The sequence below is a fragment of the Oncorhynchus keta genome, chromosome 11 (genome assembly GCF_023373465.1).
Source record: "Oncorhynchus keta strain PuntledgeMale-10-30-2019 chromosome 11, Oket_V2, whole genome shotgun sequence".
In the NCBI taxonomy this organism is placed as follows: Eukaryota; Metazoa; Chordata; class Actinopteri; order Salmoniformes; family Salmonidae; genus Oncorhynchus; species Oncorhynchus keta.
In genome coordinates, this window is record NC_068431.1 from 24,392,897 (window position 1) to 24,407,123 (window position 14,227).

Below are 14,227 nucleotides of genomic sequence, written 5' to 3' on the forward strand. Positions count from 1 at the left end.
GTATGATACTATTCAAATAGTGCAATTATTTCAAACCCTCATCCCTAGAACAGACAGTGATAAATCAGAGAGTGGATCGGACTGAGGAGATTGCACCCTTTACAAGTCCTGCTGAGTCAAAGGCTGTTTTAATATGGACACTGTTTACCTGGACAGCCTAAGGTGTGTGTAGGAAGTCAGATGTGTGCACATGCATGTGTGTCCATGCCTGCCTGCACTGCATTAGAATGGGACCTCCCAATCCACCACCATCACATTGAGCACAAAAAACAGCCAGGCTCTATCTGCAGTGCGACGGAGTGGAGACGGCCGACAGGGGGATCGTTACTCAGGCCATAAAAGAGCCATTTACAGGATGGAGAAGCGAACGGGGAGTCAGTAAGCACAAAGTCTCTCCTCCTGCACCATCCGGGCCACCACAACACACCACAATGAAACGTTCCTCCATGAATCATAGTTGCAGGATACGTGATGACTTAAACATGGATGGGGAATGATTATAAAAAACAGACCATTTTTCTGCAATTTCGTAGGTAAATCAAAGGCACTGTGTGCGTCCAAAATGGCACCCTATTTACCTTTATTTACTTTTGTTCATTTTTATTTAACTAGGCAAGTCAGTTAAGAACAATTTCTTATTTACAATGACGGCCTAACCCGGATGACGCTGGGCCAATTGTGCGCTGCCCTATGGGACTGTGCCCTATGGGACTCCCAATCGCGGCCGGATGTGATACAGCCTACATACCTACTGTATATAATGGTCAAAAGTAGCGTAACTCTGGAGTTGAAATGTCTTGGCTTATTGATCTGTACTTATAACTGGGACTTATTTATTCATTAGTTATAGAAAAATCATCCACTCAGAAAAACGTTAAATCAAATTATTTACACAAATTTTACCAAACAGTGCTTCCCCTCAAAAGAGCAACCATTTGTTGCTATTCCACATTTTTTTTCTCTGCCATTGTTTTTGTTGGGCGCTTTATGCACAGGCCAGGGGACGAAGGGGGGAGGGAGGCGGTGAGGGAGGTGGCTCTCTCTGTATGTTCACCGTGTTTGCCTTCCTAATCAGTCCTGCCGTATGCCCGGGCGCTTTATTAGAACCTAGTCTGTAGCAGGAACCATGCTGTGGCTCCTCTTGACAAGGCCCTCTCCCCCAGGCTACATGTCTGAAGCACACCCTGTGCAGGGGGCACACACGCACACACACACACACTCTTTCCCCCTCCACCCTCTTTCTCTGTCTCTCCTACTCTCTCTTTCTTCCCTCATCCATCCTCCCTTCATCGCCTGCAATGCAGGGTAGATGGGCAAAGCTGGCACAGGGTGCAGTGTCTGCTGTATGGAACATCTGAAGTGTGTGTGTGTGTGTGTGTGTGTGTGTGTGTGTGTGTGTGTGTGTGTGTGTGTGTGTGTGTGTGTGTGTGTGTGTGTGTGTGTGTGTGTGTGTGTGTGTGTGTGCGTGTGCGTGTGCGTGTGCGTGTGTGTGTCCTTGTCAGTCTCTGTCACAGTCAGATTGTAGAGAGCAAGTGGGCCCATGGGAGACGGAGGCAGATGGGATGGTGTCACCTTCCTTTCATTGGAGCGTGACACTGTCATCAATTCAGTTTTTTGCCAGTTTCCTCTTTCCATGTTACTCCTTTCAAGCTGTACTCTGTATTCACCATTCAAACTGTCCAGTCAGTTTGAATCTATTCAATCATATCAGCTGTGATTGTTAATGTATAAGAGTTAGATTACCTGCTAGTTGACGTTATCGAAGATGATTACTTTCAAAAGTACCTATATCAAAGTTTTTGTCATTCTTATCATTGGATTACCCAGATTATTTGACGTTAACAAATATTTCCACAAGTTCTCTGTATCCATAACAATATCAAAGTTCACATCGCTGGTTAACCTCCCTCACAAATATCTGACAGACCTTCCTCTCTCCACCTCAGTCAAGTAATATGACAAAAACCTCGTAAAAAACAACCAGATATTGGACTGACCGAGCCAATAAACCACAGGGCTCTGACACAAACTCCTCTAACTCCTCCATCTCGTGGCAATTTAGCGCCAGGCAGCTGACTTCACGAAGGGATGCCTTTTAAAAGAACACGGGAGGCTAGCTTTATGCCATCAAACAGTGCTGGTCGTTAGGATGTCGGAAGCCGATGGGAGCCGAAATGGCAGCGAGAGTTTCACAGCGGCGATAGTAAACAGACTTTATGGTGCATTACCGAGGCCCAAGAGCAGACAGCCTGCATGGCGTACCTCATCCCAGCGCACAGTCAAATTAAAAGCGTTCCTGCCGTGTATGATATGGGATGCCTTTGCCTCGCTGCTGCGCCTCAAAGTCTTTGCTCTATGGAAACACATGCCTGTGCATGCTAACACACACACACTCAAATACACAAGCACAAGTGGTGCGTGCAAACACACACTCTCTCATTCCTCTATTCCCTGTGAATAAGTCCATCTACTGGACTTCAATAAGTGCCCGTGTGCCTGTTACTCCCCATCCACACTTGCACACATCCATGCAAACACACACACACACACACACACACAAACACAAACACATACAGTTGAAGTTGGAAGTTTACGTAAACCTAAGCCAAATACATTTAACTCAGTTTTTCACAATTCCTGACATTTAATCCGAGTAAGAATTCCCTGTCTTAGGTCAGTTAGGATCACCACTTTATTTTAAGAATGTGAAATGTCAGAATAATAGTAGAGAGAGATTTATTTCAGCTTTCGTTTCTTTCCTCACATTCCCAGTGGATGAGACGTTTACATACACTTAATTAGTATTTGGTAGCATTGCCTTTAAATTGTTTAACTTGGGTCAAATGTTTTGGGTAGCCTTCCACAAGCTTTCCACAATAAGTTGGGTGAATTTTGGCCCATTCTTCCTGACAGAGCTGGTGTAACTGAGTCAGGTTTGTAGGCCTCCTTGCTCGCACACACCTTTTCAGTTCTGCCCACAAATGTTCTATTGGATTGAGGTCAGGGCTTTGTGATGGCCACTCCAATACCTTGACTTTGTTGTCCTTAAGCCATTTTGCCACAACTTTGGAAGTATGCTTGGGGTCATTGTCCATTTGGAAGACCCATTTGCGACCAAGTTTTAACTGTAACTGATGTCTTGAGATGTTGCTTCAATATCTCCACATAATTTTCCTGCCTCATTATGCCATCTATTTTTTGAAGTGCATCAGTCCCTCCTGCAGCAAAGCACCCCCACAACATGATACTGCCACCCCCGTGCTCCACGGTTGGGATGGTGTTCTTCGGCTTGCAAGCTTCCCCCTTTTTCCTCCAAACATAACGATTGTCATTATGGCCAAACAGTTCTATATTGTTTCATCAGACCAGAGGACATTTCTCCAAAAAGTACAATCTTTGTCGCCATTGCAAACCGTAGTCTGTTTTTTTAATGGCGGTTTTGGAGCAGTGGCTTCTCCCTTGCTGAGCAGCCTTTGAGGTTATGTTGATATAGGACTCGTTTTACTGTGGATATAGATACTTTTGTACCTGTTTCCTCCAGCATCTTGACAAGGTCCTTTGCTGTTGTTCTGGGATTGATTTGCACTTTTCGCACCAAAGTACGTTCATCTCTAGGAGACAGAACGCGTCTCCTTCCTGAGTGGTATGATGGCTGCGTGGTTCCATGGTGTTTATACTTGCATACTATTGTTTGTACAGATGAATGTGGTACCTTCAGGCATTTGGAAATTGCTCCCAAGGATGAACCAGACTTGTGGAGGTCTACAAATTGTTTTCTGAGGTATTGGCTGATTTCTTTAGATTTTCCCATGATGTCAAGCAAAGAGGCACTGCGTTTGAAGGTAGGCCTTGAAATACATCCACAGGTACACCTCCAATTGACTCAAATAATGTCAGAAGCTTCTAAAGCAATGACATACTTTTTGGGATTTTCCCAAGCTGTTTAAAGGCAGCTTAGTGTATGTAAACTTCTGACCCACTGGAATTGTGATACAGTGAATTATATGTGAAATAATCTGTCTGTAAATAATTGTTGGAAAAATGACTTGTGTCATGCACGAAGTAAATGTCCTAACCGACTTGCCAAAACGATAGTTTGTTCACAAGAAATTTGTGGAGTGGTTGAATAACGAGTTTAATGACTCCAAACTAAGTGTATGTAAACTTCTGACTTCAACTGTACACACACACATCCCACCTACACAGGGTTCTAATCCGATATCAATGCAAAACACTCGGGTGAACCAGCATAAGAGAAGCTTTCAGCATAGGCCCACTACGGAGGAGAGTAAATCATAATACACCACATACAGGGCTTTGCACTGCAATTTTGGCCATTTAAAAAAAGGATGGCATTGGCACCAATGTCAAGGGAAAGGAAAAATATATGTATTTACTGTTGAAAATAAGCATATTATAGCATGTAAGGCTGTTTACTTTCCATTTTGAGATTTAAGATCTATGACAAGTATGTGACTTTTGTGTGAAACAGAGTGGTCCATTTTGTCAACCATTATGTAGGTTTCAAGTTCACAGCACATCTGTTATTTTCTCTATCTACAGAACAGAGCCCTATACATACTGTACCTCAATATCTCAATAACCCATATATGCAAAAATAGTTGCCACATTGATTCTGTGAGATACGTTCCTGTTTTCCTTTTTTACTACAGCTTTACAAATCAAAACAACGTAGCTAAATTCTCCCCATCCCACATTTCACTTACATTTACAACCACAACAAATTAAAAAACGTCTCTCGTTCAACCGCCGACGTGTTTCCATCTAAAAGTGGGCCGAACTTCCATCAGTTGGGCATAGTGGAGAGACTGCTAGAAAACAGACCCCCTGCTAGCTCGCTAATAAGACAAGCCCAATCCAGCGCTTCTCCATCAGAAGCTTCATAACTCGTTAGGGTAATTACAACTATCACACGTTGATTCCACCGGTAGTAATTAAGAGACAACTTGTCAAAGGGAATAGAGGAGCTAGACAGCTCTTCCGCACACAACAAACTCACTATCCAGGCAATTAGCTAAAGGCTTCAGTCATACAAAAGTTATACTTAAATCCGAACTGGTTCTCTAGTAGATTATTAAGAATGTCTCAACCTGTGTTCAAGAATGTCCTTTTTCCCTTTATTCAGATTACAACCTCTCACTCAGTTATTTGAAAATGAAATCATCTCCAAAATATCCCATAAAGAGTTGGTTGCAATGTCAGTTTAATCCACTGGAAAAGACAGAACAAATATTACAACAAATATTATGGTTCAACTCAAATATACTAATTGATTAAAAGACTATATTCTTGGAAGAAATGTTTACAAATGTCATAATATTTGTAAATGATATCATAAATAGGACTGGTGGAGTTATGTAACACACGCAGCTATCAAAAATGTATGGAAATAACCTAAAAAATGGAAGAGGCAAGTGGATGGGGTGTCACGTTCTGACCTTTATTCCTTTGTTTTGTCTTTATTTAGTATGGTCAGGGCGTGAGTTGGGGTGGGCAGTCTATGTTAGTTTTTCTATATTTTCTATTTCTGTGTTTGGCCTGATATGGTTCTCAATCAGAGGCAGCTGTCTATCGTTGTCCCTGATTGAGAACCATATTTAGGTAGCCTGTTTTCCTTTGTGTTTTGTGGGTGGTTATTTTCAGACTTTGTGTGTCTGCACCAGATAGAACTGTTTCGGTTTTCACGTTGTTGTTTTGAATTTTTGAAGTGTTCCGTTTCTTATTAACAAGATGAACACTAACCACGCTGCGCTTTGGTCCTCTCCTTCTTCCACCGACGACAACCGTTACATGGGGGAGAAATTAAGGAACTTATCTGTCAGCCCTGAATTAAAGACCAGTATTGGTTTAAAGAAATAGTTCAATAAAAAAATATACCAGTTTCATTTAAGGACAAAAAAAATTGACAGCTGTGACATACAGATTGCAAAATAGTTGAGAAGCGATTTTCGATGTACCGATTCCATGGTTTATGAACTGACACACAAAACAACGCTGGATTCAAAACAGAGTTTTTCTATTTAAATGATTATACAAAGTTCTTGCAATCAATAGAATGTTATATACAGTATATGGGGAATACAACCATCCCAACTCTGTAGATTTTGCTGTGATTATTTGTTTTGTACTGTCCATACGTAGTTTGTTTTTGGTCGCAGGTTCAGGAGTGGCTGAAGAATTGCAACATTTACATGGCTTTTTCTTTGCAATTCTGCCTAGAAGGCCAGCATCCCGGAGTCGCCTCTTTACTGTTGATGTTAAGACTGGTGTTTTGCGGGTAGTATTTAATGAAGCTGCCAGTTGAGGACTTGTGAGGTGTCTGTTTCTCAAACTAGACACTCTAATGTACTTTTCTTCTAGCAGTTGTGCACCAGGGCCTCCCAATCCTATTTCTATTCTGGTTAGAGACAGTTTGCGCTGTTCTGTGAAGGGAGTAGTACACGGCAGTCTAAAAGTACACGGCAGTCTAGTCTAAAAGAAGGTCAGTTTTATTGCTTCTTTAATCAGAAATACAGTTTTTAGCTGTGCTAACATAATTGCAAAAGGGTTTTCTAATGATCAATTAGCCTTTTAAAATAATAAACTTGGATTAGCTAACACAACCTGCCATTGGAACACAGGAGTGATGGTTGCTGATAATGGGCCTCTGTACACCTATGTAGATATTCCATAAAAAATCTGCCATTTCCAGCTACAATAGTCATTTACAACATTAACAATGTCTACACTGTTTTTCTGATCAATTTGATGTTATTTTAATGGACAAAAAAATAGCTTTTCTTTCAAAAACATGGACATTTCTATGTGACCCCAAACTTTTGAATGGCAGTGTAAAAACAATAAAAATTTAAAAAATCCAGCGCTTCTTAGGCTAATTACAACTATCACACATTGAGTCTGCTGGTAATAATTAAGAGACGACTCATCAAAGAGAATAGAGGAGCTAGACAGCTCTTCCGCACACAACAATCTCACTATGCAAGCAATTAGCGAAAAGAACTGACGTGTGCACAAACATTAATAATAAAGAGATGCTGCTGACTAAATTCCTGGATAAATTACAGCGATTCTAATTCAAACTTTTGTCTCACTTTGAAACTTCTCAACTCCTGAATGGCGGCAGGGAACTGGAACAGTGCCTAACAGGGGAGGAGCAGCTTTCTGGAATTGAGAATGTATTTGCTTCCTTTGCATCATTCGACAGTCGTGGGAGGGAGGCAAGACAGTGGCTTTGAAGGCTACTCATTGAACATGCTTTAAATTTGTGTATAAAAGTATTTTATTAATTATAGCACAGTCTTTTGTCATAAAGGCCATCCAAATAAGAAAACAAGACAAAGATGGGAGTAGTCTGTCTTTAATCCAAGAAGGTTTCCAACAATTTGTTCATCAATTGGCACAGAGTCTGTTCATGTCAGATTTGATTTAACCAAAAATGACTAGTTACTGTATTCAATGTACAGTATGTGTCGAGTTAGCTTTTGGCATTGCAGTAGCATGTGTTGTGTGTTGTGCTGCTGCATGGTGTGAGCGCACTATAGGAGATGATCAATGTAGAGGAAGACAGGAAACTGTCTGCTTTGTCTGTCAATGTTTAGAATGTTGTAAGAATATTTAGAAGTGTCGGAGAGGATGAAAAGGCAACGTTTTGAAGCCCCTTTGCTTTCAGTTTCATACCCTTCAAGTGATAGGGTTAGGTGTGTGTGTGTGTGTGTGTGTGTGTGTGTGTGTGTGTGTGTGTGTGTGTGTGTGTGTGTGTGTGTGTGTGTGTGTGTGTGTGTGTGTGTGTGTGTGTGTGTGTGTGTGTGTGTGTGTGTGTGTGTGTGTGTGTACAGTACATCCATTTGTGTATGTGAGCACGACGGCGAGCCCGCCTGTGAGTGTGTTTTCAGGAGGGAACTGTAGTGAGTGAACAGGCAGCAAGGGGCTGGGGCTGAGTCTGTCTTTTTCAGCGCTCACAGCCCCCCTCAGGCTGGCTGCTCACATCAAAGAGAAGCCTTGTATCTCAGAGGAGCTTAGAAATTCAGCCCCAGGCTTGGCGAGGCCTTCACAGCTCTCGCCTAAGGGGCCTGAGCAGCCAACCAAGGGCCAAGAGCACTCAGACAAAAGCAGTGGATAACCGCACTAAGGGAGAGCCAAGGAGCCAGGACAGCGAGCCGAGCAAAGAGTATGCAGTGTCATCCTAGAGCTCGCTAAAGACGGTATAGGGGAGAATATAAATTCTTCTAGGTAGCACAAACTAGTGGTTTCTTGCTGGAGCATGATTTCTCGCTCTGCGATTGCTGAACATGTAAAAAAAATTATGTGTTCTATGAATAATTTACTTCATAAATAGATAATATTAGCCTATTATGAAAGTACATTAATATTCAAGTGATGAGTTGGGAGAGGAGGGTGTTTTTCAGAATCTATGTTTAGTTTTCAGTTGGCAGCAACTGTCTATTCCCTTCATTACTCTTACAAGTTACAAGCAGAGGCTTGTAAAAAAAAAAGTAAAACAAATATATAACATTCTGTTATAAACAGCAGTGCCCATAGGGGGAACAAAGGCACGTGCCCCCTCAGATTTGTCCTGTTTTTACATTTGTCAGATGTTAAATTATGTTATTGAAGGAATTACTAATACATGTTTAAGCCCACGTTTTATCATAATTATTTATAAAAAATATCTATCGGCAGTATTTTGGGGAGGGGGCGCACTGACTGGACCAGGAAAAGAGTACCCTGTTCTCAGCAGTAAGTGGTTCGTTCCAATGTGCACCACGGAGCAAGAGAGAGAGAGTAGAGTGACACACAGCATTTGATTTTAGCTGCCGTAGATTGGCAGGACTCACAGGAGGTATATTTGATCAAGCTATGTAGCCTATTGATTTCATCTTGATGAATAAATATTTTTTTTGTTGTTTCCCTGTAATACTAGCCACCTAGCGATTTTATAAAGTTGGCTTTATCTAGCCAGTGTCACGATCGTTGTTCGAAATGGACCAAGGCGCAGCGTACTTAGAGTTCCACATGTTTAATAAATATAATGAAACTCACCAAAAACAATAAAGAAGCAAACGAAACGTGACGTTCTGTGCTGCTCACAGGCAGCTACACAAAAACAAGATCCCACAAACAACAGGTGGGGAAAGGCTGCCTAAATATGATCCCCAATCAGAGACAACAATAGACAGCTGCCTCTGATTGGGAACCATACCAGGCCAACAAAGAGACAGAAAACATAGACTACCCACCCTAGTCACACCCTAGGGTGGGTAGTCTCTAAGGTCAGGGCGTGACAGCCAGCTAGATGTGTTCCCAATCTCCCGACCTCATAACTAGAAACCAAGCCGTTTCAGACTATCAATCCAGTTAGAGGAGCTTGTCTAACTATCTTAGCTGGCATGCCTGCTGGCAAGGTTGGAAGACTTTAGAAAAGCAATCAATTACTAAATGTACTGAATAAGACTCACATTCCTTTCAACCTTTTACCCAGATTTTAGCAGAGATGCAGAGAAGCATATTACGTTTTTTTTTCTCCAAAGAACCACCAGTCAAAAGGATACAGACAGCTCAAGAGGTATACTTAAATATGCAGAAAAATGTTTGGTTTAAATGTAATTTAATGTGATAATATCATGATATTTTGTCTATTAATTATGATAAGATGATATGTTCCTGTATTCCTGTATTGATTGTAAATATAATATCCTAGACATGGTAGTGCAGTATACAGTGTTAAGATTTCTTTTTTTTTTCATCTTTATTTAACCAGGTATGCAAGTTGAGAACAAGTTCTCATTTACAATTGCGACCTGGCCAAGATAAAGCAAAGCAGTTCGACACATACAACGACACAGAGTTACACATGGAGTAAAACAAACATACAATCAATAATACAGTAGAAACAAGTCTATATACGATGTGAGCAAATGAGGTGTGAAGGGAGGTAAAGGCAAAAAAAGGCCATGGTGGCAAAGTAAATACAATATAGCAAGTAAAACACTGGAATGATAGATTTGCAGTGGAAGAATGTGCAAAGTAGAAATAAAAATAATGGGGTGCAAAGGAGCAAAATAAATAAATAAAATAAATACAGTAAGGAAAGAGGCAGTTGTTTGGGCTAAATTATAGGTGGGCTATGTACAGGTGCAGTAATCTGTGAGCTGCTCTGACAGCCGGTGCTTAAAGCTAGTGAGTGAGATAAGTGTTTCCAGTTTCAGGGATTTTTGTAGTTCGTTCCAGTCATTGGCAGCAGAGAACTGGAAGGAGAGGCGGCCAAAGAAAGAATTGGTTTTGGGGGTGACCAGAGAGATATACCTGCTGGAGCGCGTGCTACAGGTGGGTGATGCTATGGTGACCAGCGAGCTGAGATAAGGGGGGACTTTACCTAGCAGGGTCTTGTAGATGACATGGAGCCAGTGGGTTTGGCGACGAGTATGAAGGGAGGGCCAGCCAACGAGAGCGTACAGGTCGCAATCGTGAGTAGTATATGGGGCTTTGGTGACAAAACGGATGGCACTGTGATAGACTGCATCCAATTTGTTGAGTAGGGTATTGGAGGCTATTTTGTAAATGACATCGCCAAAGTCGAGGATTGGTAGGATGGTCCGTTTTACAAGGGTATGTTTAGCAGCATGAGTGAAGGATGCTTTGTTGCAAAATAGGAAGCCAATTCTAGATTTAACTTTGGATTGGAGATGTTTGATGTGGGTCTGGAAGGAGAGTTTACAGTCTAACCAGACACCTAGGTATTTGTAGTTGTCCACGTATTCTAAGTCAGAGCCGTCCAGAGTAGTGATGTTGGACAGGTGGGCAGGTGCAGGCAGCAATTGGTTGAAGAGCATGCATTTAGTTTTACTTGTATTTAAGAGCAATTGGAGGCCACGGAAGGAGAGTCGTATGGCATTGAAGCTTGCCTGGAGGGTTGTTAACACGGTGTCAAAAGAAGGGCCAGAAGTATACAGAATGGTGTCGTCTGCATAGAGGCGGATCAAGGACTCACCAGCAGCAAGAGTGACATCATTGATGTATACAGAGAAGAGTCTGTCCAAGAATTGAACCCTGTGGCACCCCCATAGAGACTGCCAGAGGTCCGGACAGCAGACCCTCCGATTTGACACACTGAACTCTATCAGAGTAGTTGGTGAATCAGGCGAGACAATCATTTGAGAAAACAAGGCTGTCGAGTCTGCCGATGAGGATGTGGTGATTGACAGAGTCGAAAGCCTTGGCCAAATCAATGAATACAGCTGCACAGTAATGTTTCTTATCGATGGTGGTTAAGATATCGTTTAGGACCTTGAGCGTGGCTGAGGTGCACCCATGACCAACTCTGAAACCAGATTGCATAGCAGAGAAGGTATAGTGAGATTCGAAATGGTCGGTAATCTTTTTGTTGACTTGGCTTTCGAAGACCTTAGAAAGGCAGAGTAGGATAGATATAGGTCTGTAGTAGTTTGGGTCAAGAGTGTCCCCCCCTTTGAAGAGGGGGATGACCGCAGCTGCTTTCCAATCTTTGGGAATCTCAGACGACACGAAAGAGAGGTTGAACAGGCTAGTAATAGGGGTGGCAACAATTTCGGCAGATAATTTTAGAAAGAAAGGGTCCAGATTGTCTAGCCTGCCTGATGTGTAGGGGTCCAGATTTTGCAGCTCTTTCAGAACATCAGCTGACTGGATTTGGGAGAAGGAGAAATGGGGAAGGCTTGGGCGAGTTGCTTTGGGGGGTGCAGTGCTGTTGACTGGGGTAGGTGGAAAGCATGGCCACCCGTAAAAAAATGCTTATTGAAATTCTCAATTATAGTGGATTTATCAGTGGTGACAGTGTTTCCTATCTTCAGTGCAGTGGGCAACTGGGAGGAGGTGTTCTTATTCTCCATGGACTTTACAGTGTCCCAGAACCTTTTTGAGTTAGTGTTGCAGGAAGCAAATTTCTGCTTGAAAAAGCTAGCCTTGGCTTTCTAACTGCCTGTGTATAATGGTTTCTAGCTACCCTGAAAAGCTGCATATCACGGGGGCTGTTCGATGCTAATGCAGAACGCCATAGGATGTTTTTGTGTTGGTTAAGGGCAGTCAGGTCTGGGGAGAACCAAGGGCGTGATTGTGTGATTTACAACAGTCAGAATTGCACCCTAATTAAAATGACAATTAAACATGTAACAAGGTATGCTTGGATAACATATGCAGACAAATAGACATATTTTTGACATAGAATTAGGCATAATAATTATAGCTCTAGATTGCAGGAGAAAAGCTGTTTCAGGTGTTTGAAAATGCAAAAATTCTCCAACCACCAAAATAATGTGTGCCTGACACCTCTGCTTACAAGGACTTCTTAATTGCAATACTGCATTTTTAAAGGGCATTCCATTCAGAAGTTACACAAATAAAGTGCTTGAAAATAGAGAAAACCAACTGTTGTTACGTAGCATTGGCAGTGCGTGTTTGTGTTTGCGTGCTTGTATGTGTGTGTGTCAAACCAATCAAACAGAAGAGGACAGGTGTTCCCTTCAATGCCTGATTCTTCTCAAGGTTAGTTCAAAGGAGTTTTGCCTTACCACTTTTTGGAGAAGTTTGTTGAATTAACAGAGAGAATTTACAGTATGGCACAAAGAGCTTTGCTTTGTAAATGTATTTTTTGAGACCACATCTTACCTGTACACGGCCCGCTTGTCTGACTCCAGCTGGGCCTGAGGGTCAAGGGTCACACTGACGGGGGTGTTCCCAGCCGCCGAGGATGCTGTGATGTGGACCTGCTGGGCCTTGGTGTTCTGTTGGGTGGTGCCTGTCATCTGAGGGCACAGCAAACAGAACCACAGTGAACTACAATACATAGACTGGTAGCCCTGGTCCCAGATCTGTATGTGAATAAGCCCTCTTTTGAATGGGCTTTTGACTTAGAAGACTGGGTTTGTGTTCCACTATCTTATCTCTATCGTGCAGACGCACACCTTATCAGATTCTGTGAACTACATGAGAGTGGATAGACAACTGGCTTGATCTTTCTACAAGGCCTATAAAAGATGAGTGCGTTACTGTGATTATTATTATTATTATATTATGTGACAGTCTGGATGTGTACAATGCCTCTCTTCAATTGTGTTGGTCGCCTACCCCCACCTCTCTCTCTTTCTCATTCTCCCCCTTCATCCTCTCTCTCCTCTCAGCCTTTGGAGAGAAGGAAATTAGGCCCCTCGTCCCCCCGCCAAATCCCTCCGTACCCCACCCCCCTCTGTGTTGGTTTGGGGAGGAAGCTTCAAGTCTTAATCCCAGCTCCAAATGGGAAATAAATTAGCTTCTTCACACTTAAGTAGCTCTCATTTGCATTTTGTTGCCAGCGCTGACTGAGACTCGGGAGATCTCCCCTGGCACTAATCCTCCGGGTGAAAGGAAAAAGTGGTAGAGAGGAGACAAGGAGGGGAGTGGTAAAGGTGCTCTGGCAAACCTGCTCTACTTCCTTCTCTAGGATAGCTAGGATGAGGTTGAGGTTGAACTGTTTGTCTAAGGTCATGTTGTCTCCTCATGACGGTGGTTGAGATTGAGGTAGGGTAAGTCCTAGATCACAGGAGGCTGCTGATGGAAGGACGGCTGATAATAATGGACGGAATGGTGTGAATGGAATGGTATCAAACACGTGTTTGATGTGTTCGATACCATTCCATTTATTCTGTTCTAGCCATTACTGTACTTTGAGCCCATCCCCCCAATTAAGGTGCTATCGGCAGCATGTGTCCTAGATATACAGTTTGGGCTAGCCTCTACTTCAAACTCTTATAACAATGTTTATTTGGAAGTGCACTTGACTAAAGACAAATAAGAGACTCAGGATTTTTCAATTGATGAACTGATTTTCAATACATTTCCTCGATTGACTGAAATAAAAAACTGTCTTGGACCCCAACCCTGAGCTGACCACTAGTGGTGTACTGACCTGTTGGCTCTCCTGGTACGATGGTGGAGGAACGCTCTGGGTGGCCATCATTGTCAGTGCTGGTGCTGGGGACACATGTTGCATCATGGGACAGCTTCACATGGAGACCTGCAGGGGGATACAAACACACATGGTGTTAGGAGTACATTACATGCATTTTTGTAGAGTAGTGAACTACATGTAGTTCAACTAGTAAGTTTACTACATTTTGCAGTAGCTTGGTGGTAGTTGAACTAAAGTCTAAACTAGGTTGTGTTTTCAGTAGTTAATTACTTTTTTACCATGTAGCTG

The 14,227-nt window shown here is 42.4% G+C and overlaps 1 protein-coding gene across 1 annotated transcript in view; it reads right to left on the minus strand.

Moving 5' to 3' along the window:
• LOC118389962 (uncharacterized) overlaps nucleotides 1-14,227 on the minus strand; it is a 143,549-nt gene that overhangs the window by 56,389 nt on the left and 72,933 nt on the right. The window contains exons 3-4 of the mRNA XM_035780007.2: nucleotides 13,937-14,044; nucleotides 12,661-12,797 (exon numbers count right to left, since the gene is read on the minus strand). Of these exons, the coding sequence (XP_035635900.2) occupies nucleotides 12,661-12,797; nucleotides 13,937-14,023 (224 nt within the window). The 5' untranslated portion in view covers nucleotides 14,024-14,044. The remainder of the gene's footprint in view (nucleotides 1-12,660; nucleotides 12,798-13,936; nucleotides 14,045-14,227) is intronic.